Source organism: Homarus americanus, unplaced genomic scaffold (assembly GCF_018991925.1).
Source record: "Homarus americanus isolate GMGI-L3 unplaced genomic scaffold, GMGI_Hamer_2.0 scaffold7626, whole genome shotgun sequence".
Lineage (NCBI taxonomy): Eukaryota > Metazoa > Arthropoda > Malacostraca > Decapoda > Nephropidae > Homarus > Homarus americanus.
The window spans coordinates 2,253,244-2,277,713 of NW_024718273.1; the positions used below are offsets into that span (position 1 = coordinate 2,253,244).

Below are 24,470 nucleotides of genomic sequence, written 5' to 3' on the forward strand. Positions count from 1 at the left end.
ACATTGCATATGGCCACAAGTCCTATATTTCTGCTGGTAACAACACATACGCCAAAGCTGGTTGCCTCCAGTCTCGCTCGGCGGCTTGAGCCAGCCTGTAACGTCACAACCAGTCACAGAGTTTTTCGCAATCACGTGACTTTTCAGCTACTTTGACCCTTATTTTTTTACACTTTTGGGCCCAATTTATTTTAAAATATCATTACCATAGTGAATGTAAGCGTTTTCTTTACCCATTGACCTGCCATCTTACGAAAAAATTCCGACCGATAACTCGTCCGTTGTTAAAGAAGTCCGTTTTCTGAGACGCGCAGGGAGTGAGCTGGCTGACATGCCAGTCAGCTGTGGTCTGGAGTGATGGTAATGCATGTTACCATTGTTACATATAATGAAACTATAAAAGTTGTGGATAAATTATTTCAATACTCTAATGTGACTTAGAAATAAAGAAAATATAATATAAAACAACAAAGAGCATGGGTGTGTATTGTGTGTCTCTAAGGTGCAGTGGAACTCTCCCGCACTACCGTAGAGACCCCTCACCCCTCACAGCTGGTAGTGGAAGTTGTCAGACACATGTACACAACCTCCCTTGCTCCCCGTGCAACCCGTAGTGCAACATGCAGAGAAGTGAAGGCTGTGCTGTTTAAAGGTTTACTGTAAATTAAGGTTGCTTGAAGTAGCAAAATTGTTAAATACCATAAGCAAGGTAGGTAGTACGGTTTATAAATGCTGGGAAAGGAGGTACAGGGAGTTGTAAGTTTGCTTTAGCCTTTTGATTTGCACTGTAGGTCATTCCTTACATTATTTTTGTTTTTTTAATTTTACTTGTTTTTCAGTATTTTATATTAGTTTTGTATTTAGAATAGTAACACAAGACTTGTGACTATAGCAACATTCCCCTAGCCCTCTCCATACCACTAGCCCTCTCCATACCACTAGCCCTCTTCTATTAGATACATGTAATTTGACTTTTTTTTTTACTCTGTTACATGCATACTCAATCTTACATACAGAATGTAAAAAAATATGATAAATAATTATCATAAGGTCAAAAGATAAAAGGGAATAAACTTTCTACGTGTGTTAAAAGGAAGGGGGAGTTGTTCTGAGCCATCTCCCATGTGTAGTGAAACTATTGACAAATTTTGTTGTTCAGTAGCCAAATGGCAATACAGTATTTGTTGTTTTAGCTTAATTATTGGTATTAATTTTATTTAGAGTTCACATTTACTGTACTGATACTATAAACTGTATAGTATTTTAAGAAAACTATGGCTTCATGAGGAAAATACACACAAAAGTTTTTCCTAAATATTCCCCAGATGATGCCCCATCAACAGACATTTTCAAAATAATAACCGAAAACAGTCTAGGAATCACCAGCAAGGATAAGGAAGATAAAATGACACAGCAAGAAGATTGCATAAGAGAAGAGACTGAAGTGGAAACAACCCACTCCCAACTAACCACAACACACTAAGAGACCCGACAGAACACAACCGACCAATCAGCGAAGCCACCATCAGTAAAACCACGTAGAGAGATCCCCACTGGTCAACGGCCAACCGACGTCGGAGAAAGCATAGGAATCAGATTTTACTCAGTCAACTCCCAGCCAACAGTAACAAATGAGAGACTGTTAAAAGACATTCAAGAAGGAACAACCAAATACACATACGAAGATAACAGGGTAGAAGAGGGGCTCATAGAAACACTAATACGTGGAGGAAGAATAAGCAGCAAACATAATAAAATCGAGAAACCCGAGCAACCAAACAACACGCACCAAGTTCCTGTGACTTACGATTACGCAAAACAGAACACTAAAAATAATACAACACAACGTCCTGGCCTGGACACATACAAGAAAAACAGAACTAACAAACATATACAACAACATAGACCCGGACATAATTCTCATAAACTAACACGGATGAAAAAACAATGATAAAATAAAACCCTTCAAATATTACATACATCAACTGAACATACACAAAGAATTCAGCGACGGAGCAGCAATAGCCATTAAAAGAAACATCAAATACAAACTCATAGACAACTTCCAAACCAACTTCTTAGCAGTCGAAATCAATACAACTAAAGGCCCAATAGCAATTGGTACAACATATTTACTTTGCTGACGACAAACATTCCCAACTGGTGGCTTACTAAAATTAATGAGACGTAACACACCAGCATATTTTATAGGAGACTTAAACGCGAGACATAACCATACTCGGACACCGAACCAGAAACCCAAGGGGGAAGATAATACACGACTTATTATAAAACGGCAACATCACACACCTGGGCCCAGATTCTCTTTCAACAGAGCAAACTGGGAGGGTTTTAAGGCAGAACTCAACACAAACGAACAAATACATCTACACAACAAATACATCTACACAACAAAAACACAGCAGACATAGACATAGCCCTGAAAACATGGTACACTAATGTCACCACAGCCATGGAAAATAACACCCCCAAAACATCTTACCGCACACTACCCCACACACAATTAAGATACGAACAGAAGACAATCAAGACAAGACTGAATAACTTACTAGAACATACAAATACACACATAAGAACATAAGAATGGAGGAAACTGCAGCGGGCCTATTGGCCCATACTGGGCAGTCCCGTTTACACCCAACCCCTATTGCTCATATGAGCATCCAACCTATGTTTGAAGCAATTCAGCGTATTCGAGTTAATGATGATATTTGGCAACTTGTTCCATTTCATCCACTACTCTGTTTCCAAACCAGTGTTTACCTATTTCACGCCTAAATCTAAATTTGTCTAATTTAAAACCATTGTTACGAGTTCGCTCCTGGTTGGATAGTTTGAGTACCTTTGTAATGTCCCCTTTGTTTAGCCCTGCCTTCCACTTATACACCTCTATCAGGTCGTCCCTCGCTCTACGTCTCTCAAGGGAGTGCAAATTAAGATGCTTTAACCTGTCTCTATACTCAAGGTTCCTAATGCCCGGGATTAGTCTTGTCATTCTCCTCTGAATTCTTTCCAAGGATTCTATATCCATTCTGTAATAGGTGACCAGAACTGAACTGCGTAATCCAGGTGTGGTCTCACAAGAGCAAGATACAGTTTTAGGATGACCTCGCTAGTCTTGTAACTAACACTCCTTTGTATGAACCCAAGTACTTTATTAGCCTTGTTACGAGCAAAAACACATTGTTTACTTGGCTTAAGGTTCCTACTTATCATTACTCCTAAATCTCTCTCGCAGTCGGATTTCTCTATGGCATCGTTGTTCATCTGGTATCTGGTTTCCCTGTTTACATCTCCTATACTGAGTACTTTACATTTGTCGACGTTGAATTTCATCTGCCATTTTTCAGACCATTCGAAAAATTTGTTTAGATCTTCCTGTAGTTTTGCCGAGTCCTCGTCAGATTTGATAACACGTCCTATTTTAGTGTCATCAGCAAATTTACTTATGTTGCTGTCTATGCCGATATCTATGTCGTTTATGTATATAATAAATAATAATGGTCCAAGTACTGAGCCTTGGGGAACTCCACTTGTGACGTTGCTCCAATGGGACTTAGTGCCGTTAATGCTCACTCGCTGTTTCCTGTCCTGTAACCACGCCCTAATCCATTTAAGGATGTCACCTTTGATGCCATGTGCTTCTACCTTTCTAATTAGTCTTTCGTGGGGGACTCTGTCGAAGGCTTTGCTAAAGTCGAGATATACCACATCATAATTGTGCCCCTCGTCCACCGATTCGAAAACTGATGAAAAGAATGTTAATAGATTAGTTAGGCAAGAACGTCCGCTTGTGAAGCCATGCTGGGAATCATTGATCAATCGGTGCTTCTCCAGGTGATTTCGAATAGAGTTTGAAATGATTGCTTCCAGTAATTTGCCTACTATTGATGTTAGACTGATTGGGCGGTAGTTAGAGGATAGTGATCTATCCCCCTTCTTGAAAATCGGTATTACATTCGCTATCCTCCAGGATTCTGGTACCACACCTGTTTTTAATGACATGTTAAACAACTTTGCTAAGGGCATACTAAGCTCTTCCTTACATTCCTTTAACACTCTGGCAAATATCTCATCGGGACCAGGTGACTTATGAGGCTTTAGTTTGTCTATTTGCTTACTAACATCGTTACTAGTCACTACTATCTCACTTAATTTGTTTTCTTCACTATCTCTGAATAGAGTCGGAGCCTCGGGTATCATGTTTAAATTTTCGGTGGTGAAAACTGTTGAAAAATATTTATTCAAATTATTGCTCATTTCTCCGTCGTTATCAGTGAGCTCGCCGGAGTCTGACAGTATTGGTCCAATCTTTTCTCGTGTTTTAGTTTGATACATTTGGTAGAATCATTTGGGGTTTGTCTTCGCCTCCCTTGCTATCCTTACCTCATTATTCCTCTTTGCTTTCCTTATCTCGGTTTTAACCCTACTCGCCAATACCCTATAATAGTCCCGGAGGTGAATATCGCCACGATTTATCTTTCTACCTATAGCCTTCCTTTGGCCAATGATGTTCTTTAAATAATTATTTATCCATTTAGGGTCATTGTTGTCTGATCTGAGTTTTTTGTATGGTATGTTCTGCCTTTGTGCATTAAGTAACTCACTATTTAAATTGTCGTGGAACTCGGTTGGAACCAAGAAACAATAACTCTTTTCACAAACCTAAAGGAAGAGCTGGAAGAATTATGTAAACCATCACACAACTACAAATGGAACCAGCTAATCACAAACACAGAGGTCGACTATCACAATCCAAAACTATTCTGGAGTAAAATTAAAAACCTAATGGGCACTAACTCCATAGATAACAGCCATCTTACAGATGACAACGGGGTAAAAGCTATAGAATCTGTAGACAAAGAACTGATTTTCAGAAATTTCTGGAGTAACATATATAAAATCACGGAAGAAGAAAACAGAAACTAATGTAGTAACAGAACAGATGGTAACAACACACCTTACACTAAACACAGAGAAATGGCAACCACCAAGAACAATAGACCTCAACATACTAAACAGTGCAGACACATTAGCCACGCCAATCACCACAAAAGACATAACAAACATAATAACCAGTTTTAAAAATAAAGCACCTGACTAAGTCGATAAACAAAATCGTCCTTCAAAACCTACCCACAACACTGATAAAACAACTTACACAGATCTTTAACTCCTCACTAGCAACAGGACACTTCCCCACGAGATTCAAAACAGCCCAAATCAGAATCATACCCAAACCCGAAAAAACCAAACAAGGCCAGAAAATTACAGACCTATATCCCTATTAGAATCACCAGGCAAAATACTAGAAAAAATAGCAACAACAGACTCAGAAACTATCTAGAACAGGAAAACAAATATAACCCCAGACAACATGGATTCCGGAAGAACCAAGGCACAAACACGGCTATTGCACTAATTTACGGAACAATAGCTAACTCCCTCAGCAATAAAAATCAGTGCAATGTCGTTCTCAGAGATGTATCAAAAGCTTTCGATAAAGTGTGACACGAAGGCCTCAAATAGAAAATAATTCAACCTGACATCCCAAAAAACATGACATCCCTTCTCTGCAACTTCTTAGACAACAGACAAGCCAAACTCATTATAGACAACTACACGGGACAAACCTTCAACATACACAGTGGAGTCCCACTGGGCAGCAACATTTCACCCACACTGTACACAATATACACAGCAGACATACCAGACCCAAGACAGTCGGACTACATAGCATACGCTGACGATATCACGCAAATAATACAATATCCAGGGAGATCTAAACAAATGATGGCCATAAGAACAGGAAGAGAAATTGAAGCAATTAACAACTATGAGAGAAAATGGAAAATCCAAACCAACATCCAAAAACTAAAGATTATATACATTGCAAAAATAAATCCATACCCAATCATAATCAACAATCAACAGTTACCATATGAAGAAAGTGGAAAAACACCCAATACATAAGAGAAAGATTGACGAAAGCCAAATTACAACTAACCAAACTCCGTCGCTTTAGAAAACAAAACACCAAAACACAGCTACATCTATACGAATCACTCGTCAGACCACACCTTGAATACCCACCAATTCCACTTAACACAATAACCAAAACAAACAAACTCAAGTTCCAAGCAGTCCGAAATACAGCACTAAGAAGAGCAGCAAAACATAGGCCGCCATACAGTCAAAAAATACGAGACATACACATAGAACATAACATAGACACAATTAACATAAGAACACACAAACAAGCAAGAGCGGTATGGGACAAACTACACCGAACACAGGACCCTATTTTATAGGAACTATTACAGGCAAACAACAATATATCACACAGCTGGTGGCCATGAAGCATCAACATTAACACAATCAGCCCGGAACCATTATACGCGAAAGAATAACACCACTATATGACCGTAAAGATGGGGACTATCCTGCCAGTTCACACAAGGACCTGGTAGGACCCCCCAATCACTAAAGATGAGGAACATCCCTCCAGTAACACAAGGACCTGAAGGGACCCTCCTAGAAACAACCAACAAGAAAGACCAACACCACATGCATAACCTTAAAGATGGGGATTAACCAGCCAGTTACACAAGGACCTGGCGGGACCCCCCAACACACAAAAGATGAGGAACATCCCTTCAGCAACAAAAGGACCTGAAGGGACCCTCCAACAAACCCTAAAACAGCACATTCCCTGGGATCGCACTTTAAACCAGCTTAGCTTAGCTTATCTAACCTCCCTTGCCCTGGAGGACTGCGGGACGTCTGTCACTGGTTAAGCCACAATCCAGCCTCCGCAAGGAGGAAAGCCCACCTGCTATCATTCTCCTCCTGTACTTCTCATTTCTTAACTATACCTTGCCCTAAATCTCCTTGTTCACTCCTGAACAGTTGCTCTCAAATCTGGGGTAGCTCTTCTTCTGTCCAACTGTTAGATAGGGTGGAATCAAAGGCATTTCGTCTTATTAACTCTCCTCCTTTAGTCGACATTCTCTCTTCCCTTTTTCTTCGCCGCAATGTTGCTTCACTCTCTCTCTTTTACAGGTACTTTAAGAACATAAGAACATAAGAAAGTGGGATACTGCAGGAGGCCGACTGGCCCATACAGGGCAGATCCCTTTCACACCCATCCCAGCACTTCCATGTGCCTATCCAACTTCGTCTTGAAGCTCCCTAGCGTCCCCGATCCTACTATAGCACTGGGTAGCCTATTCCACATATCCACAACTCTATTACCAAACCAGTGCTTGCCTATATCCTTTCTGAATCGGAATTTATCTAATTTAAAGCCATTTGTTCTAGTTATTTCGTTATTACTTAGCTTCAGAACATCTTCCATTTTACCCTTGTTAATCCCAGTTACCCACTTGAACACCTCTATCATATCTCCCCTAACTCTACGCCTCTCTAATGAATGCAAGCCTAAGCTTTTCAGTCTTTCTTCATATGGAAGGTTTCTAATATTATGGATCATTTTTGTCATTCTTCTTTGTACTCTCTCCAAAGAATCTATGTCCATTCTATAATAAGGACACCAGAATTGAACGGCATAATCCATGTGTGGCCTCATGGGCAATGTTCGGTGGATTTGGCATCCTGTGTACCGCCGGCAAGGCCGTGGGCTCGTAACACACGTCTTGCCTTCGGTCACGAGAATAACCCGTTGTAGTACCTCCTTCTTTCCTCACACAGCCAAACTATGGAATGCTCTGCCTTCTTCTGTGTTTCCATACTTATACAATCTGTCTCACTTTAAAAATATGGTTTTCCGGCATCTTCGTGGTGTAGATTAACACAGCGTAACCTTTTTCTTCTCTATTTTCAATTTCTTTCTATTCTTTTTTTTTTCGTCCCCCAGGCCCCGTTGTGGGTCGCTTGACCTGTGCCCGGGTGGGCTAATTTCCCGTATAAAAAACAAAAACAAAATGCTGACAAATACGGTACCTGTAGGGGAATACGATTATTCCCAATAAAATGTTTTGGGCAATTTGAATGTTTTATAGTTTACAATTCCTTCTTACTGTATAATAATTGATATTGAATATTTACTAAAGAGCTTAAAGTTAATAAAACTTGTGATGTCAAAAGGCCTGGTACTGATAAAATGTAAATGTTACTTATATAAGGAACAATTATAATGTATAAGTAACATGCTGCTGGACGTATTGAATCTATGAAAATCCATTTCTTCAACACAAAATACAGTATTTTCTCGATTTTACGAATTAATTTGAGTCACTCCTGTTCGTTAAATCAAAATTTCTGCTAAATCGAGCTCTCAGTCAACTAAGTATACACTGGAGGCAACTGAATTTACAGGGATGGAATGTCAGGTCACCCTTTTGTGGGTGAGGGATTAGTGGGTCTCGTGACCTAAAGATGTCATGAATAAACACGAACCTAAAGTATTTTAGGGGAGATCTGACCTGACCTGATTCAATGTCAGGTGGAGGTAGGGTGGGGGAGTAGTGGTCTTATATTACTGACCTTTTGATGGAATGTCGGGTCACACTTTCTTGGCCGGGGAATTAGTGGGTCTCATGACCTGAAGATGTCTTGAATAAATACCAAAGCTAAAGTGTTTTTAGGGAGATTGTGATAAGTATAAGTATAAATGAGCGAAGTTGTATCCCTTCAACATTACGTTACATAACATTTTAAAATATGGAGAGAGAAAGCAGAAAGGTGTGGGTGATTAGAGATATGCGTGTTGTCTTAATTCCCGTGTGTGTGTGTGTGTGTGTGTGTGTGTGTGTGTGTGTGTGTGTGTGTGTGTGTGTGATGTGTGTGTGTGTCAGGAATACACCTCAACATTACATACACACACCCTCCAACATTTATTATTATATATTCTCGTATGGTCAAACCCTTATGGTGTATGTCTTACCATTGATAATATAAAATATTAAATACTTATCTATACCCATTCACTTATCTCTTTCCCTCACTTACTTTTCTCACTTTCTTTCTTTCCCTTTTGCTCCCTCTCTATGCCCCCACGATACAACACTAACTCCCACGGAAGTAAAAAAAAATTACTTTTTTGATGTTTTTGACCTATGATAATAAATTTCTTTTCCTTTTTTACACATTCTGTATGAATGATTGTATGTGCATATAACATAAAAAAATGTATACAGGATCTACCCAAAAATACGAGTTGAAAATAACAATAACACAGCTTGGCCTAGTAGGGGAAAGCTAGGGGGCTGTAGTCTACCAGGGGACAGTCTAACTTAGCGACCTGCTAAGTCCACACACACATACACACACTCTTCTTTTTTATTATTTTATAGCAATATGCCATCACCACAGAGATGTACTGTACAATTTATATCATGTCAACTTAACCTGAGCAGTTCAATAAATATGAAAAACGGACAGTCATCTAGACATATGAACGAATAAACTGACAAGGGCGGTCTAATCTAACAAATGAAAAATAGCTTGATAAGGACATAATTATAACCATATAATCTGACATACCTGTGAGGGGTCCGGCTGTTCTACTGCCAGCCACGGTTCTCGGTGTGGGAAACTGGCTACTTCATCCTCATCAACAGTCACTTTAACAACATCTTCTCCAGTAGCAGAGATGAACACCGTGTGAGAGTTATAGAGGATAGTAACGGCATCAGTACAAACAGTCACTGGTTCTGGGGTGCACTGCTTGTTGCGGGTGATCACCTGTCTCATACATGTTTATCATTAACTTTTATCTGCACTATATAAGAATGATCCTGCCAAGATGAAGTATAAAGACAATAATGTGTAAAAACAGTAATGAAAAGATTAACTTGAGCAGGATAGTCAGTTGGAGAGTCACAAAACTTGTTTATCATCATCATAATAATTTGTTGATTAGAAATATATTTTTCTGAAGTGTCACTAAATAAATACTAATCTTAAATATTATATTAACAGATAAACCAGCACAACTAACTTTATTGTTACTTAAGATACCAAACATTAACAGAAAGATAACCTGACCACACACCTGGAACTTGTGTTGACCTCGAGCATTCATATCTCGCGCAGCAATGTACGAACATTCCCCATTGAAAGTGTAATTATGTCTATCGAAGGTCATGTAGTGAGGATCACCATAACCTTCACACACACAGTTTCGACACTGTTCGGGGACGACACAGCGGTTTCCTTTGCGTACCAACCCCGGAGTACAGAAGCAGCCGGGGATACAAGAGCCATCCTCGTCTGGACAAGCAGTTTCATCGTGTAGGTTTTCACAGCTTTTCTCACATTTGGCGCGGAAACAATCCTGATATATTTCTCCTGTCCCACATTCCTTATCTGCAGATTAAGTAATGTATTTGAATATTACAGAGTGCACCTTACCCTGTAATTAGTAAGTGAGGAGGAGCAGAAATTATATTTTACATAAAAGTCCTGAATGCTATATAATAAAAGTTGTTTCTTTTTTAGAGTATTCTATTTCAGTTATCTTTAAAACAAAGCAAACAATAAATTACTATTTCCATAATTATATCGCCCTAGTTATGGAACCTCCCTTTTAAATATAAGAAGCTATGTTATTCAAAACAATGGATAAATTAAAAAAGTCACCATATTCATAACTTCAACAACATTGTAGGTAGCTACCAAACCGGGAGGTACTACCGCCTGGGAAGATACTGGAAGCATAATGTGTTGTCTAATGGTAGACCCTGCTGCCATATGGCATCACGAAAATTGTGACTAAGTCCCAGGTTGCTGATCTGACTTTCTGCCTCATTTACACACAATTGCAGGGTCTCAATTGTTTCTCTTACTTTGACAACACAACATACATATATTGTTTCTCATTCTTGATCTTTTTTCATTTTTGTATTTCTTTATGGTTTATTATTATTATTATTATTATTATTATTATTATTATTATTATTATTATTTGCAATGAAATTTAAAGAAGTATTCAAAATAAATTTATAAGCCAGCAATAGCTTTGACCTTGCCCTCCTTTCCCGCTATATATAATAAGTGAGTTATGTGAAGAAGAGGTTGTTTTCATTATACACAGTTATCATCTTGTATAAGTATTGTCTTAATCTGTTAAACACTATGAGAAAGTCAAAGCCTTCAGTGAATTAGATACAGAAACCAAAATGAAAGCACAATGGGCTTCATATTCCCCCCTGGATGGGTACGCTACATCATTCCTTGAATAGAAATTTAAAGGTTAATAGAGATGAATACCAATTAGATACAATCAGAAATACAGGCATACCCCGGCTTACAGCAGGGTTCCATTCTGGAAAATTTTCCCTTTTCACAAAATTCCATAATGCAACCGGGGATGCAACCCAAGGAAAAAAATTTCAACCAAAAACGTAATACAAGTGAAAGAAAATAAACGTGTTTAAACATGTACAATGATTCATTCATAATGTCGCATGACAATAAATGCACACACTTAAATTTAACTCACCAGAAATGATGTAGAGTGCTGGGGGAGGTGGTGAGGTGAGGTGGTGTGATCAGAGTTACTGGGAGTTACCTCCTTAAAACATCAAGTTTAATGTCCAATATAATTCATTTATAGAATATTTTATCACCACTGCTTTCACTTGAACTTGGTGGTCTTTTACCACTCATCTTGAATAAGGGTACACAGTAACACATGCAAAATTGAACACAAACTGGGGAAAGAATTTACCAAATTGATAATGTGGTAAAATTTACTGTTCTATATTGCAATTTTTATGTTTGAAATTTGTTTCCAAAATTCCATACGGGTGAATCTTTTGGCTGAGGAGCCACGGTTCAGACACCAGTCTGGTGGCCCTCCTTTGGACATTTTCATTCAATTGACAGTCTCTAACATGTCTCGGGGACCAGGCGGGGTGACAGTACTCCAGACGGGGGAGTACCTTACGCTTGAAGATCATTCCAAGGGACGGACTCTCTAGATATCTGAATGGCCTTCTTATAAGACCTACTAGTCCAGTTGCCTGATTCACCTTCTTCTCACAATGGCCCGAGAACTTCAGTTCATTGTCAAGATACATACCCAAGTCCTTTTTCACATTTGGTCTCTATTATTGCAGTTCTTCGTCTCATTGGGACATGCGATACGCCTCCTTACTGTTTGTACCCCCCAGGTGCATCCTCTTACACTGCGTGATGTTGAATCTTTGAAGCCATTTCTTCGACCATTCTTGAAGCTCACAGAGATTTTTCTGTAGCTCTTCACAGTCTATGTGGTTCTTAATTTCCCTGAATAACTTGGCATCATCTGCAAATACTTGTATGGGGGAGTGTATAGCTTCTGGCATGTCACTTACGAAATAAAAAACAATACACTGCCCTGTGGTACCCTGCTAGTCAAAGCGACACATGGAGATTTCGTGCCATTAATCACCACATACTGTTTGCAATCATGAAGAAAGTATCCAATCCACACTAGAACACTTCCCCAAATCCCGGTTAATTCTCAGCCTTTCTTGGGGTACGCTGTCGAAAGCTCAATGATAGTTCTCTTTAACAATTTAAGAACATTCTGTATTTCCTTTGTTGAATAAACCTGCAATGTTTTAAATAAAAAAATAAATTGTGTAGAAGATTAGAAGACGAGAAGCAATTAATTTTAAAACCAGTGATAAAGAATATTCTGGACACTTACAGCACTTGGCAACAATACGCCAGTCAGAGATAGGAGCCTCAGGGTTTTTCTCGAGGCAGTGGGTGACATAACGTGTAAGTGCCTGGCATCGGCATTCCTCATCATCAGTGTCACTACTTAGACATTCACACATGGTGTCCACACATCCCTTCATGAATGGTGCTGGGTCAACAGTGCTGTGGCACTCAGTGAAGGGTTTGGACCTGTGTGATACAGAATAATAATATCCAGTTATTGGACAACTTCCATATACATACAGTATGTGATATCAGGAACATTTAATCTTATCAGTTTTGACACTCACTAGTTTGACACTCACTAGTTTGACACTCACTAGTTTGACACTCACAAGTTTGACACTCACAAGTTTGACACTCACAAGTTTGACAGTCACAAGTTTGACACTCGCAAGTTTGACACTCACAAGTTTGACACTCACTAGTTTGACAGTCACAAGTTTGACACTCACAAGTTTGACACTCACTAGTTTGACACTCACAAGTTTGACACTCACTAGTTTGACACTCACAAGTTTGACACTCACAAGTTTGACAGTCACAAGTTTGACACTCACTAGCTTGACACTCACTAGTTTGACACTCACTAGTTTGACACTCACAAGTTTGACACTCACTAGTTTGACACTCACAAGTTTGACACTCACTAGTTTGACACTCACTAGTTTGACACTCACTAGTTTGACACTCACTAGTTTGACACTCACAAGTTTGACACTCACAAGTTTGACACTCACTAGCTTGACACTCACAAGTTTGACACTCACAAGTTTGACACTCACTAGTTTGACACTCACTAGTTTGACACTCACAAGTTTGACACTCACAAGTTTGACACTCACAAGTTTGACACTCACTAGTTTGACACTCACAAGTTTGACACTCACAAGTTTGACACTCACTAGTTTGACACTCACTAGTTTGACACTCACAAGTTTGACACTCACAAGTTTGACACTCACTTTGACACTCACAAGTTTGACACTCACAAGTTTGACACTCACAAGTTTGACACTCACTAGTTTGACACTCACAAGTTTGACACTCACAAGTTTGACACTCACAAGTTTGACACTCACTAGTTTGACACTCACAAGTTTGACACTCACTAGTTTGACACTCACAAGTTTGACACTAATTAGTTTGACACCTCTACTAGTTTGACACTCAAGCAAGTTTGACACTACAAGTTTGACACTACTTGAAGTGACACTCAATTAGTTTGACACTCACAAGTTTGACACTCACAGTTTGACACTCACAAGTTTGACACTCACAAGTTTGACCCTCACAAGTTTGACACTCACTAGTTTGACACTCACAAGTTTGACACTCACAAGTTTGACACTCACAAGTTTGACACTCACAAGTTTGACACTCACAAGTTTGACACTCACAAGACACTCACTAGTTTGACACTCACAAGTTTGACACTCACTAGTTTGACACTCACTAGTTTGACACTCACTAGTTTGACACTCACTAGTTTGACACTCACAAGTTTGACACTCACTAGTTTGACACTCACTAGTTTGACACTCACAAGTTTGACACTCACAAGTTTGACACTCACAAGTTTGACACTCACTAGTTTGACACTCACTAGTTTGACACTCACAAGTTTGACACTCACAGTTTGACACTCCTGGTTGACACTCACTGGTTTGACACTCCACAAGTTTTGACACTCTGGGTTTAACACTCACTAGTTTGACACTCCTAAGTTTGACCTCACTAGTTTGACACTCACTAGTTTGATGCTCACAAGTTTGACTTTTCCTAGGATTTGACACTCACTAGTTTGATGCTCCTAGGATTTGACACTCTAGAGTTTGAGGCACTCACTAGTTGACACTCACAAGTTTGACACTCACTAGTTTGACACTCACTAGTTTGACACTCACTAGTTTGACACTCACAAGTTTGACACTCACAAGTTTGACAGTCACAAGTTTGACACTCGCAAGTTTGACACTCACAAGTTTGACACTCACTAGTTTGACAGTCACAAGTTTGACACTCACAAGTTTGACACTCACAAGTTTGACACTCACAAGTTTGACACTCACAAGTTTGACACTCACTAGTTTGACACTCACTAGTTTGACACTCACTAGTTTGACACTCACTAGTTTGACACTCACAAGTTTGACACTCACTAGTTTGACACTCACTAGTTTGACACTCACTAGTTTGAGAATAATATTACAAGAGTCATATGCTGAATGATCTGTTTTAACAGTGACAGAAAGAACAAAGTGTGAATAACTTAAACTGGTAGAGGAAAGAAAAAGTTAAGAGAATGAGGACTGATGGTGAAAAATCCTTCAAATTTATCTTATGACAAAGAAAGTTATATAGATTAACTAGTTTAATTCCTTCACCTGTCAATATATATATATATATATATATATATATATATATATATATATATATATATATATATATATATATATATATATATATATATATATATATATATATTTTAGGGAAAAGAAAATTGTTGGACAGCAATTTTTATGTGCAATTTGTTACACTGAATAAAAATAATTAGCTACAGTATGTTATTTAATTGTTTGTTATGATTAAGAAAATAAGTAAATTACTATCATATTTCCAAACTACCTGTGTTAACCACCACATATAATATATGAGGGAGGGTAGGAGGAGGGCACTTGTTTCAAACATTCACAATTGTTGAAGAACTTTTTTTTTTTACGTGGAATAGCTCACCCGGGTCATTGACCCACAATGGGAATGGGGGAGAATTCAGGGGAAAAAATATATAAACTATGAATAAAAATTTAGAAGAGACAAAGATGTTAAACTACACCACGAAGATGGCAGAAAAGTAATAAAATTGAGAAGAATTACTGGACAGTGAGAGGACTTACTGGACAGTGAGATGACTTACTGGACAGTGAGAGGACTTATTAGACAGTGAGATGACTTACTAGACAGTGAGAGGCCTTACCAGACAGTGAGAGGACTTACTGGACAGTGAGATGACTTACTGGACAGTGAGAGGACTTACTAGACAGTGAGATGACTTACTGGACAGTGAGAGGACTTACTGGACAGTGAGAGGACTTACTGGACAGTGAGAGGACTTACTGGACAGTGAGATGACTTACTAGACACTGAGAGGCCTTACTAGACAGTGAGATGACTTACTAGACAGTGAGAGGAGGGACTAACTTAGACCCAGTGAGGATGATTTGCTGGACGGTGAGATGACTTACTGGACAGTGAAGACTTACTGGACAGTGGGGACTTACGGGCAGTGGGGATGACCACTATGGGTGCTGAGAGGCCTTACTGGGCAGGTGAGATGACACTAGACGGTAGAGGCCTTTGGACGGTGAGAGGACTTACTGGACGGTGAGATGACTTACTGGACAGTGGGGAGGACTGTTGAAACAATGGGATGACTTACTGGACAGTGAGATGACTTACTAGACAGTGAGATGACTTATTAGACAGGGAGAGGACCTTCTGGACAGTGAGATGACTTACTGGACAGTGAGAGGACTTAAAAGACAGTGCGAGGACTTACTGGACAGTGAGAGGACTTACTGGATAGTGAGATGACTTACTGGACAGTGAGAGGACTTACTGGACAGTGAGATGACTTACTGGACAGTGAGAGGACCTTCTGGACAGTGAGATGACTTTCTGGACAGTGAGAGGATCTTCTGGACAGTGAGATGACTTATTGGACAGTGAGATGACTTACTGGACAGTGAGATGCTTTACTGGACAGTGAGATGACTTACTAGACAGTGAGAGGACTTACTGGACAGTGAGATGACTTACTGGACATTGAGAGGACTTTCTGAACAATGAGAGGACTTACTGGACAGTGAGAGGACTTACTGGACAGTGAGAGGACTTACTGGACAGTGAGATGACTTACTGGACAGTGAGATGACTTACTGGACAGTGAGAGGACTTTCTGAACAGTGAGAGGACTTACTGGACAGTGAGAGGACTTACTGGACAGTGAGAGGACTTACTGGACAGTGAGATGACTTACTGGACAGTGAGAGGACTTACTGGACAGTGAGAGGACTTTCTGAACAGTGAGAGGACTTACTGGACAGTGAGAGGACTTGCCTGTGACCCAGTGAGAGGGGACTTACTGGACGGTGGCTTACTGGACGGTGGGAGGACTTGCTGGACAGTGGGATGACTTGCTGGACGGTGGGGTATTACTGGACAGTGAGGAGGACTCCCCAGACAATGGGGAGGACACTGGACAGTGAGAGGACTTACTGGACAGTGAGAGGACTTACTGGACAGTGAGATGACTTACTGGACAGTGAGATGACTTACTGGACAGTGAGAGGACTTTCTGAGCAATGAGAGGACTTACTGGACAGTGAGAGGACTTACTGGACAGTGAGAGGACTTACTGGACAGTGAGATGACTTACTGGACAGTGAGAGGACTTACTGGACAGTGAGATGACTTACTGGACAGTGAGAGGACTTACTGGACAGTGAGATGACTTACTGGACAGTGAGATGACTTACTGGACAGTGAGAGGACTTTCTGAACAATGAGAGGACTTACTGGACAGTGAGAGGACTTACTGGACAGTGGGGATGACTTACTGGACGGTGAGAGGACTACTGGACAATGAGAGGACTTTCTGAACAATGAGAGGACTTACTGGGACGGTGGGAGGGACTTACTGGACAGTGAGATGACATACTGGACAGTGGGAGGACTTGCTGGACGGTGGGGACTGCTGGACAGTGGGATGTTACTGGACCCAGTGAGACTTCCACTGGACCCAGGGGTAGGGGGACTTTCACAGACAATGGGGACTTGCTGGACAGTGAGGAGGGCTACTGGACGGTGAGGAGGGACTTACTGGACGGTGGGATGACTACTGGACGGTGGGAGGACTTGCTGGACGGTGAGGAGGGACTTACTGCACAGTATGAGGACTTTCTGGACAGTGAGAGGACTTACTGGACAGTGAGAGGACTTACTGGACAGTGAGATGACTTACTTGACAGTGAGAGGACTTTGTGGACAGTGAGAGGCATTACTGGACAGTGAGATGACTTACTGGACAGTGAGAGGACTTACTGGACAGTGAGAGGACTTACTGGACAGTATGAGGACTTTCTGGACAGTGAGATGACTTACTGGATAGTGAGATGACATTCTGGATGGTGAGAGGACTTTGTGGACAGTGAGAGGACTTACTGGACAGTGAGATGACTTACTGGACAATGAGAGGACTTACTGGACAGTGTTGCACAGTTCAAAAGCCTTGCTGGTGACCTCTGATGTACACCTGGGTTTGTCCTCACACACGGCATCATCAAGGGCCCACGACTGACCATATTCCTTGATGGTGGTGGCCAACTTGCCATCAGGTTTCGATTTATCATCTTTTGGTTCTCCCGTGTAAAAGCCACATAGGCCATCAACTTTATTTACTAGGTGGTCTCCAAGCTACGGAATGGAAGAATATTTGTTTATTTATATTACGAGTATTATTAATATAATCATCCTAAATCTGTAACATTATATATACAATATATATATATATATATATATATATATATATATATATATATATATATATATATATATATATATATATATATATATATATATATATATATATATATATATATAGTACATGCACAGAACCAGGGGACGGCAGGACATCCCCCACCCACTCAATCTCCCAACCAGGAGGAGGCGAGCGCCCTGTAAACAATGTCATCTCTGACCACAGCCCCACAAAATACAATGTATATAGTAAACAAGGGAGTTGCTGAGAATAGAGGGAGGCCCGAGTCACTACCAAGAGCTGAGACGTTACCGAGAACAAATTCAAGCTTGAAAGTCATGTACTGTACACTTGTACAGTAATACTGACATCTTCCTTGATAAGAGAGCGGAGTTTGAAACAAAACTGAAGGTACATAAACTCAATACAGTAGGTGTTGTAGAACTGTTATACAAGAACAGGAGAATCAACCCTGAGGAATGTGAGTTCAATATAGATGGATATGACTCATTTACGAACCTTTCTCCAGTAACTTGCAAGAGTGGTGTGGTTATCTATGCTAGGCAAGACTTAGAGCCAGCCAGGTGAGGGTGCGGGGAGAGGAAGTTTTTGAAGAATCAAAGTGGTGTAAAATTAAACTGAAGGGGAGAGACTTATTCACTGTCAGATGTATATGAGTCCAAGCCAAATGACCTAAATAATTCAGCCACTCTTTTTGTAGAAAATCTGAGAGATAATTTTCGGTTCCAATATGTTAAAAATCTGACTCCTTACAGAAGGGAGAAAACACCCAAGCCACTGGACCTCATCATAACAAACGAGGAGGGTATGGTGGCCAAGCAGGAGCACCTAGCCCTCATTGGCACCAGTCGCCACGTAACATTGTCTTTCAGATTTAACTGTTACTTGGTTCAAGACAAAACCAGGTCCAAGTTCAAATATTACAAGGGTAATTTCGATGGTATGAGGGAGGAGATGAGGGGTATCCACTGGCCTGACTCACTAAGGTTAAGAACGCAGACACTACGCTGAATATCATAACCAATAAAGTGAACCATTTGATCGATAAATAAATACTCAAGACCAAACCCAGTGCCTCCAGGAACGCAAGGAGACTGTTGCACATGAACCATGCGGCGGTTGACTGAAGACAAATGATGAGCAGGACAGGAGGATGTATGCCAGATCCAGGAACCAAGCAAAGTCAGAGTGTAGAAGGGCTGAAAAAGAGTTCCAGAGGCAGATTGTGAGAGAGGTCAAGTCAAAACCAAAAGCTTTTTATCGCTATGCAAGGTCGAAATTAAAAACGCGAGTAGGCGCATCAGACCTGAGACCTGAGACAAGGATAAGGCGGAAACATTGAACAGTTTCTTTTCCTCGGTGTTCACAAGAGAGGATGCGAACAGTCTTCTTCCATTTGAGGACAGACGGTTTGACACAGCGCTGACTCACATTGTCTCCTAACCCATGTCTCTAAATCCTGAATTTTCTTCTTAACTTTGTCGACCGCCACACGGTTCATGTGTAACAGTCTTCTTGTATTCCTGGACGCACTGGGTTTGGTCTAGGATATATTTTTATCAATCGAATGGTAAACTTTACTAGAGTAGTATCTTCGTACTTTTTTCTTAGTAAGTCAGGCCAGTGTATACTCCTCATCCCATCGAAATTTCCTTTGTAATATTTGAACCTGTACCTGTTTTGTCATCAACCAAGTAACAGTTAAATCTGAAGGACAACGTTACGTGGTGACTGGTGCCAGTGAGGGCTAGGTGTTCCAGATTGGCCACCATACCCTCCTCGTTAGCTGAGATGAGGTCCAACAGTTTGATTGTTTGCTCCCTCCTGTAGTGAGAGGGATCTTTAACTTGATGGAATAGAAAATTGTCTCTCAGTGTTTCTACGAAAAGAGTGGAGAGATTATTTATGTCATTTGGCGTCGATTCGTTTCTCCAATCGTTATCGCCATGGTTAAAGTCTCCCATGACAAGGAGGTGTCTCGGATTTAGCACCATAATGTTCTCAATTAAGGCTCTTAAGTTCCTTTGGTTTAATACACTACAGTTTGGGGATCTATAGATACATCCCACAATAAGTAAGTCTCTCCCCTTCAGTTTAATTTTACATTACTTTGATTCTTCGAAAACATCCTCTCCCTGCACCCTCACCTGGTTGACTCTAAGGTCTTGCCTAGCATAGATAACCACACCCATCTTAAAAGTTGCTTGAAAAAGGTTTGTAAACGAGACATATCCATCTATATTGAACTCACATTTCTCCGGGTCAATTATCCTGTTCTTGTACAACATTTCTACAACACCTACTATATTGGGTACAACTCGTGATGCCTCGGGAGGGTTGGTATGTGTGTCTTCACCCACCGCCATTCAGTATCCAACACAGAGAGTGAGTTGACATATAGGAATAAAATAAATGGTTAAATGATTACAATAACATAGTATAAGGAGACAACACATATCCCAATACCTATCGTCTATGGTCTCCTTTTGTTTCACACAGAGTATACACAGATTTTTTTTAGCTACTGTACCTTCAGTAGTGTTACAAACTTTGCTCTCTTGTCGAGGAACGTATTAGTGTCCATGACTTTCAGGCCGGTAATGTCTCTGGTCTTGGTATTGACTCTGGCCCTCCTACATTCTTTGCAGCTGCCTCGTTTACTGTATTCCTTGTGCTTTGTGGGGTGTGGCTAGAGATGACATTGTTTACATGGTGCTCGCCTGTTCCTCATCAACTCTTCCCTCCCTCTGCTTCAAGGACTGCAGGAGTTTTTTGTGCTGTTCCCTCTTCAGTACTGTGCAATCTGGGTATATGAATATACCCTAAAATGCATCGCTCTTTTCTTATTTTTTTGCCTACCGAATAACTTCCCATTTCTTATCCTTACTCACTAGTGTGATCCTGAGGGGGCGGGGCTTGTTCCCCTGCCTTTATCCTAGCCTCCTTACGTCCTGAGTGGGAGCTGATAATTTCAGAGCCTCATTATAAATATCCTGAAACTTCAACTTATTGCGCAATTTCCTAGTTTAAGCTTCCTCTGACTGGCTTTCATGGACTCCAAACACTATATGTTGTTCCTGCGCTCAAAATGTTCTTGTTTCTCCTCCTCTCCCATATCAGTGGGTCTACTAGTTGTCAACTCTTCAACATACTTCTGCAGAGTCCATAGCCACCGGAGGACCTATTCAGATCCTGCATTAATCTCTGTCACTCTAGGTCTATGTTTTGACAACACTGCCACATATCATAGAACCTTGTGTCAAATACCTTATGATGCAAGCATGCAGTATGTCATAAAGGCGACGTGTCCTGTACCCTAAAGAAGCCGCTGAGCTCACTCTTTTGTACAAGCCTGACTCAGTGTGTGTGTGTGTGTGTGTGTGTGTGTGTGTGTGTGAAACACTTGCACCACTGGATCAGGAAAAGGGAGAGCCAAGATGTGTGGTTGCAGCCTGCGCTCCTGCCTCACCACATAAATCAACTCACACACAGCCATTATCCAGCTCATCATACTTCTCATCATCATAAAAACCCCTATACCAACAAAAGTCCTATGGCGACGGACGAGTGGCAACGGAGACAGGCAGAGATGATGCTGGGAGTCTCTAGTCTCAACTCTGCACAAGGGATTTAGGCAGCAATGCAATCCGGTTCTGTCTGTGCGACTGAGCAGCTCTTTCGAGGAGCCACTCTGCTCACCTTACATGAGGAGAGGGCTAGAAAAGGTTCCCTAAAAATAGCCTGCCTAAATAACCAACCTGACTGGGCTACCGCACCCAGTAAAGTCATTCTTATGCAGTCGAAAACACAATCATAATCACAGATCCAAACAAAAACAAACTATACAACCTCCTTTGGTCGCTGCATGGAATGTCAGGACCCTTCAGGATACTGGCACAAATGAGCGTCCTGAAAGAAGAACTGCCCTTCTGGCAAAAGTGCTGTCTAGGTAAAACATCGACATAGCAGCCATTAGAGAGTCCATGCTCCCAGACGAGGGCCTAGCTATACCTTCTTCTGGGAGGGTAATCCCGCTGCTGAGAGAAACCGCATTTATGGAGTTGGTTTGCCATCCGCCAATGTATCCTATGTAGGCTAACTAAAATGCCTATTGGGCTCAACGAGCACCTCATGACGCTCAGAGTCCCACTGAATCACTCATGTCATGCCTTCTTCATCAGTGAATACGCCCCAACACTGGATGCAGAGGATGACATCAAGGAGGCCTTTTACACCGACCTTGACAGAGTGTTAACCTCTATCCCCAGAGAAGATAAGGTTGTGCTCCTAGGTGACTTCAATGCCAGAGTTGGCAAAGATGCTGATGCTGACAGAGGCAAGAAATCACAGGGAGAAATGGACTAGGCAAGTGTAATCCCAACAGCCTACTCGTCCTCAGCAAGTGAGCTGTACACAACATCACTATCACCAATACCTTGTTTAGGCAGGGCGACAAGTTCAATGGTTCGTGGCAACACCCACGATCCAAACACTGGCATCTCATTGACTACATCATTGTCAGAGAAAGAGATCGTCGAGATGTCCTCATCACCCGTGCCATGCGAGGCTCAGACCACTGTGACACTGATCATCAGCTTATCAGAGCCAAAGTCTCCCTTCACGTAGCCCCATAACAACGAAGGCAACAAGCCTCCAAAAGAGGCTTTAACACTAAGCATCTGGAGGACCCGACAACAAACAACCCAAATACCTGTGGCGAATGGGGCATTCTCGACACTGTCATGACAAAAACCTCCAGAGACCCTCAGCCAGATCGAAAGAATACACCAAGACTGGTTTGATTAAATGACCCAGAAATCAATGTACTCGTCGATGATAAAACTGCTGCTTTAACTGACTGGCAGAACAACCCTCTATCTTGGATCAAAGCTGATACCTTTTCACAAAAGAAAGTTGTGGGCCAGCATGAACTTTGCAATCTAAAGAACGAATGGTTGAAAAATAAAGCACGTGAAACACAAAAATTTGCATGTCAACAAAAGCTGCAGGAATTTTTCAATTCCACTAAAGCATTTGATGGGCCAGTCACTCATGGTGCAGCCCCTTCCGCTCATCCGAAGGTAACTCCCTAATTAAAGAAAATGAAGGCATCCTTCAGCGCTGGAAAGAGCACTGCCATTTGCTGCTCAACCGAAACACCAGCAGGTCCCTCAGCTATCCTCCATCTCTGGATGAGGTAGCTACTGCCATCAAACAGATGAAAAATAACACAGCCACAGGGCCTGATAAAATCCCAGCCGAGGTGTATAAAGCAGGAGGGTCTCTGCTTAGCAGCCATCTCTACTCTCTCCTGGAGAATATATGGGAAAAGGAGGAATCCCCCAAGCTCTTAAAGACGCCTCCATCGTTAATATTTATAAGAAACAAGGGAAACCGGTCAGACTGTGGCAACTACCGCAAGATCTCACTGCTGTCCGTAACTGGCAAGATTATCGCCCTAGTCCTCCTAAACAGACTTCTTCCAGAGGCGGAAAACTTTCTCCCAGAATCTCAATGTGGTACCACTGAGATGATCTTTGCTGCTCGCCAGATACAGGAAAAGTGTAGAGAACAGTGGAGTAAAAAAAGGATGTGTACTAGCACCAACTCTCTTTTCCATTTTCTTGGCTGCCTTTCTTGATCGTGCGAGTGCCAATTTAGCCGGCAGGGTGGGTATCGAGTACTGGATGAAGGGTCTTTTCAACATAAGACGACTCCAGGCAGGAACAAGCGTGAAGACAGCTTCCATTACTGAACTTCAGTATGCAGATGACCTCACCCTTGTAGCTCATACTGAACGCGAACCTACAGGAGATCCTGAACACCTAAGCAAATGCACACTTTGACCTTGAGGTGAATGTACGTAAGACTCGGATTCCATTTCAGCCTGCCCCTGTTTTAGCCACACCTCCACCATCTATCCAGCTTAACGATACTACCCTCTCTAATGTTACCAACTTTCAGTAACTCGGCTCCCACCTGTCCACCACCGCGGACATCGATGAAGAGAGTCAACTTCGCATCAGATGTGCATCTCAAGACTTTGGCAGACTCCGTACCCGTGCCTTCAGCTGTAGGGAGCTGAAATTAATTATCTACAAAGTTGCATGTATATCGAGCAGTGGTCCTCCCCACCCTGCTATATTGCTATATGGCAGTGAGACATGGGTCACATACAGGAGGCACCTTAAGGCATTTGAAAACTTTCACCAACGTG

The 24,470-nt window shown here is 41.2% G+C and overlaps 1 protein-coding gene across 1 annotated transcript in view; it reads right to left on the reverse strand.

Annotated features, from left to right (window-relative positions):
- LOC121859369 overlaps positions 1-24,470 on the reverse strand; it is a 532,182-nt gene that overhangs the window by 53,960 nt on the left and 453,752 nt on the right. Inside the window, exons 78-81 of the mRNA XM_042356146.1 lie at positions 17,957-18,168; positions 12,680-12,882; positions 10,037-10,350; positions 9,526-9,726 (exon numbers count right to left, since the gene is read on the reverse strand). Coding sequence (XP_042212080.1) covers positions 9,526-9,726; positions 10,037-10,350; positions 12,680-12,882; positions 17,957-18,168 — 930 coding nt within the window. The remainder of the gene's footprint in view (positions 1-9,525; positions 9,727-10,036; positions 10,351-12,679; positions 12,883-17,956; positions 18,169-24,470) is intronic.